Source organism: Heterocephalus glaber, unplaced genomic scaffold, assembly GCF_053883595.1.
Source record: "Heterocephalus glaber isolate CG9 unplaced genomic scaffold, H.glaber_assembly_v1.0 deba00000621, whole genome shotgun sequence".
Classification (NCBI taxonomy): domain Eukaryota; kingdom Metazoa; phylum Chordata; class Mammalia; order Rodentia; family Bathyergidae; genus Heterocephalus; species Heterocephalus glaber.
This window is the reverse complement of record NW_028258153.1, coordinates 16,652,201-16,657,513: the sequence shown is the minus strand read 5'-3', so window position 1 is coordinate 16,657,513 and position 5,313 is coordinate 16,652,201. Positions and strand designations below refer to the sequence as shown.

At 40.9% G+C, this 5,313-nt stretch overlaps 1 protein-coding gene across 1 annotated transcript; it reads right to left on the bottom strand.

The window, feature by feature from the left end:
- Positions 1 to 667: 667 nt before the first annotated feature.
- LOC101725045 (gamma-crystallin C) lies at positions 668 to 2,391 on the bottom strand. The gene is given in 4 exon segments (XM_087206223.1): positions 668 to 998; positions 2,060 to 2,191; positions 2,193 to 2,282; positions 2,383 to 2,391. Coding segments are annotated over 4 exon segments (513 nt in total). The 3' UTR covers positions 668 to 716.
- Between the last annotated feature and the right edge of the window lie 2,922 nt (positions 2,392 to 5,313).

Genomic DNA, 5,313 nt, shown 5'->3' with positions numbered 1-5,313 from the left:
TAAAAAGCTCTAGAGCCGGGGATTTAGCTCAGTGGTTCTGCCGCCTGCCTCGAAAGCGCAAGGTCTCGAGTTCAATCCCGGTACCAAAAAAAAAAAGCTCTAGAAATTATAGCTTTCTTCAATGTGCCTTTACATTTAAGCTTTTTTTTGGAGTTAATGGGCTTTTTAGTTTGTGGTATGTTATATCATGCAAGTCTATTAAAATATTGATGATATCTCTTATTCATGTGCTTGGATTAGCTAGGCAATTTCTGTATATTTGGGCAGGGGCAGTACTGGCTAAGGGTGTGGTTAGGCTTCACCTAACCTCAGTTTGGCAAGTTGGGCTTGACCTTACCATCATTTAATTGTGCCTTTTGCGACCTTCAACAATTTCTTGGGTCAGAGATAAACTTCTAGAAATATTGTTCCTCAAAGCCCGTAGCTGAATGACTCCCTTCCCAGAAACCACCGTTTCTTGTGTCAATAGCTTTGACCTTCCTTTTTTCCCTCAGGTAGATACACTCCCCCACCCATCCCGCCTTGTTTAAACTCAATTCTACCTTGTAGTTCTTCTTGAACAGACCCCTCCCTTTTCCCATTCACCTCTTAACTTTTGAAGGGGAGCATTTACTAGTAGATTGATTTGCACACAATGAAATAAAAGCAGAAGTCTGCAATTGCCAACAATACAGACTAAATACTTTATTAGATTCCAAAATGAGAAAATGGTTGTGTTAACCTATTTTAGTTAAATCCACCACCCTCCTCAATGAGGCTGCCTTAGGATCCACAGCTCCCCAGTCGTGGTACCGCCTGTACTCCTGGGGTCGCAGCAGATACTGCTGCCCACGGTAGTTGGGCAGCTCGTAGAGGACCCAGCAGCCCTCTAGCACGTGCAGGGAGCAGACCTTGCTGAGGAGGAAGCGGTCTTGGGTGCAGGAGCAGTCCTCACTCAGCTCCATCATGAGGCCCTTGTGGTCTTCTGTCTCATACAGCCACATCCTGTGGGAGCCTGTCTGCTTGGCTCCAAAAAGAAGCATTGGAGAAAGCAAACGAACCTTCTCCAGAATTCATCTAACCAAATAGCAGTGACCTTGCTAGGCTGGAGCCTGAGATTTTTCATGTAAAATGTGAGGCTGTGAGGTTGCTGAGTGCCCTGCATGGGTCAGTCTGCTGCTAAGTTTACCACATACGGTATTGACATGGTTGCTGTACATTTCTTATCTGGGAGATAGAATTTTTAAGAGGTTCAAACTCAGAGTTAGCATCCATCAAGAGCTCAAATATCTTGATTCCTAAGTTCTTGTATTAACTCAAACCTGTATTTTGGGGGAAAATAGAAATAATTTGATTAGTATTCTCTTAATAAGAGTATTATTTATTTTATACGCATAAAAGTTTACCACTAAAGTCAGATTTTAAAAATCATGTACTTAAGTGGAAAGTTGGTAGCCTGGAACCAGAATTTAGCTGATTTTCTTTTTTTTTAAATTTTATTTTATTGGTACATTCTAGGTATACAATATAATGACATTCATCATTGGAAATTTGCACCTTTACATAATCTGTCTTGGTTCTTATTTTTCCCCCTTCCCCTGCCCTCCCTTCAACCCCTCCATCCCTCCCTATTTTGATTTTCTAAATTAGAGTAAATGATCTTTTCCAAAGTTGAACACTACTTTTGACTAGCCTGTGTTAACAAGAGTCTTTAATATTTCCTAGTCCAAAGTGGAACCTACTCAATTCATTTATTAGAAATTCCTTTACTGTAGGTAAAAATTATTTTGTTAGAAATACTGTCAACCAGCTTCCCATTTGCAAGTTCTATTTTATATTTCATTACACTATTACATGTGCTACAGACAACTCCTGATTGACCTAATAGCAGCAAAAATTAAAAAATAAAAATACAGTCTCCCAAGTGGATTCTTCCTTATATTGCCTGCTGTTTTTCATGCCCGAATCCATCTAGGCTTACGCACATATCTAAAGGATTTTAATGTTTAGGTACTTTTCAAGAAGAAAATTCGCTCACTGGAGCCTCCCTAGATAACAAAGGCGAATGAAGCTAACTTACTTGGGGGATGAGGCGGCAGGAGCGGACCGCGTCGCTGAGGCCCATGCAGCCGTGGTGGTCGGGGTAGTCCCCGCGCCGCAGGAAGTACTGGTAGCCTTGGTAGTTGGGGCGGTCATACAACATCCAGCAGCCTGCTGTCCACGCGCACCGAGTTGCAGCTGCTGAAGTAGGGCTGCAGGTTGGGGCAGTCGCCCTGGAAAGCCCGGTCCTCGTAGAAAGTGATCTGCAAAGGAAGAATCATTTTGAATAAAATTATTTGTTCCCAGTCGGTACGTATAAAGGTTTTCCCCCTTTTCCTTTTCCCTAGCTTGTGGCCTGCTCACCTTTCCCATGGCGGTGACACGGATGGTGCAAGCTCAGAGTGGTGCAGCCGGCGAGCGGCAGCGTCTGTACAGCCCGGGCGCTGCTGCGTTGGCAAGAACACACAAAAGAGGCCTGCGGGGGTGAGTAAGGGGATTTTATGGATCCCTTTTACGTGCTGCGTTCAGTGGCAGTGATTGTAGATTTGCCTTCATTCTCTGGTATATTCTAATGCTGTCCTGTATGTGCTGCTCTCTGTTGCTTTTATTTGGATTCTTAGTGTTTTCTAAATTTATCAGCACAGCAGTCTGAACTTTTGACCTGAAATTCATCTCTACACCGTGATTCCATTGTATCTCCTGAATCTTCTGGGAAAAGGCTATGTCTTCGTAGAAATGCTTCCAGAATTACAGGAGGCTAGAATTCTGAGATAAAATGCTACCAGCACTGACTATAATAATTTCCCTGGATGAGAGAACCCAGTCTATCTTAATTTTTTTTTTTTTTCTTCCATAAGATTTGCCAGTCTGGGGCAACATACAAATCAAGATTCAGATCTTGGCTACTTTTGACTGTGCTAAGCCAATGCTTTAGATCTAGCTCTTAACTTCCTCTTTGGTGGGCTCACTGTATGCAGTAACTTGAAGTCACCCCCTCAAGCCCACTTCTGATGAGAATCAAGGGAATGATTTCTGTGGTCCTGGGGCCCAATATCGTGAAGTGCATTGCTTTGTGGATTGTTTTCTCTTTTCTAAAGGGGTCTAGGAGGCCCTAAAGTTTCCTGAGCAAGAGTGTAAGCTTTGGACTCAGCTTGTCTGAACTCACGCACCCCGAGTAAGCAAGAAGATATTGCAGAGTCAAAGTGTGAAAAGAGAAAATGCGCCTTACAGAATTTTAATCTCATCTCAGAAAGGCATTATTTTTTCAGATCTTTCTCCTTGCCTTTCTTCACCTCCATACAACTTACTGCCTTATTTAGGGAATCTCTTCATGCCTCATCTGGACTTTCTTCAATCCCCTGTTCTGCCCAGACTTGCCTTTGTACACACTGCCTGCTGCCAGGATGCAGAGGTGATGAGAATGGGCTCATCAGCTTGGTCTACTTCACTGCCTGACACTGGTTCAACGTCAAGCACCGACCCCTTAGCCTGGCACACCAGACTCAGTCTCATCTGTCTGTTGCCTCACTGTTTGTCTCACAGAACCATACTGTTCTTTCCCAATTACATGATGTTAATTTCACATGACTCTGGGTTTCTCTGGTTTTCAACCTTTCTTCAACTCTCATTTCCACTGTAAAGATTTTTTTTAGAACCTTTCCTAATCTTCTGGGTTGAATTCAGTATTGACCTTTGCTTTCTCAAGCATTCTATTAATACCTCTGTAATGGTAACTGTCACTTCTCTAATTATTTTGGTTAAGCTTCAGTCCTTCAAAATAGATATGGGGAGTCCCATCTTTATTTTTGCTTTCTCAATAATTAGCAAAATGGTTTGGCAAATAGAGGTTACTGCATAAATGTTGGGGAGATTAATAAATGTTGTCATCTAGTCTGAAATTCATTGTTACAAGAGTCCCTTGTCCCATTTTCAAATGCCCAGCCCACACTGGCGCCCACACTCATAACAAAGGTCTGCATTTGCAACCTTCAATGTGCAGGATGACACAAGCACCCTATGCTTGATTGATTTCATCCTTTATAACAGTGGAGATGTGTGAGCAAAAGGGAGAAAACATGATGTTGTGTTGTCTTCTAAAACATCAACTCCTTAGTAATTTTAATGGTATGATAATTATGTAGTTTGAAATGACAAATTAATGTTCCAATAGCAATGGGAAAATCTCAGAGTTTTAATAGTATCTAAGGTCCAGCCAACAGTCAATTTTACTACCTTTCTGGTTCTTAACAATGAATGTAGAATTTGTATCATATGTGTGCTTGGTGAAATAAGCAGAGGTCATTTGGGTGGTGATCGTGTAGACCAAAGTGTCCCAAACAAAGACTGGATAAGGAATCAGTCTCTCAAATTACACATACATTTCTTTTTGTTTAAGCAGCAAGAGTTGCGACTGTCACTTTTATTTATTTATTTATTTATTTTTACTAACCCATGAAAAAGAAAACGTGAGCTTCCAAAGTCTGGAAGGGACAGAAAAAGACATATACTAACATCAAAGACTAATTCTGTGGTAGCAGGGAGGAAAATGGCAGAAAGATCCTAGTGAGAATCCTTGGGGGCATAACTCAGTACAGCAGTTCTTGGTAGTGTACTCCTTTCTGCAGTAACTTCTACTCTAGTTTCATTGCTTGATGGGCCTTTTATAAGATGAAATAGGTGAGAAGATATTGTAGATTCAAAGCATGAAAAGAGGAAAAAGATTTAAATCTGGACTAAGTGTTACGAACTATGATATGCAAGAAATACCAGTGTGTCTAAGATGTTTAGAATGTAGAGTATATAGATTGACACTGTAGTTATCTCAAATAGATGGTTCTCTGATGTCTCAGCTTTTGCTTAAGAGGGAAGAGAGAAGCAGTATTAGGTGGCCATTACTAGTGGCCCTAAGCCACTCCATACTGGTTACTTTCTCTTTATGTTGAGATTAGGCAAGGTTATCTTTCTATTTGCTTCCATTTCAGGCATGATAGGGACCAATTTTTAAGAATAAGGTCTCCATCAAAGAGATCCAGGGACTCTAAATTTTTGTACTTCCTGTTCAGATGTTTCAAGATAACTTCTATTCCTGAAGTCTAATTTTATACCTTCTCAGTGAATAGTGTAAAATTCAGCACCCCAAGAAGCTTTTAGTGTTCTAATTCATATATGATGTTTAATTGGCAAATAGAAGACTTTGGTTAATCTCTCCAAGAAGCCAACACCTTTGTTGGGAGTATAAAGGTTAAAGAATGGGAATTTAGGAGCAGTTAACATAAAATAACCTGAGAATCTATT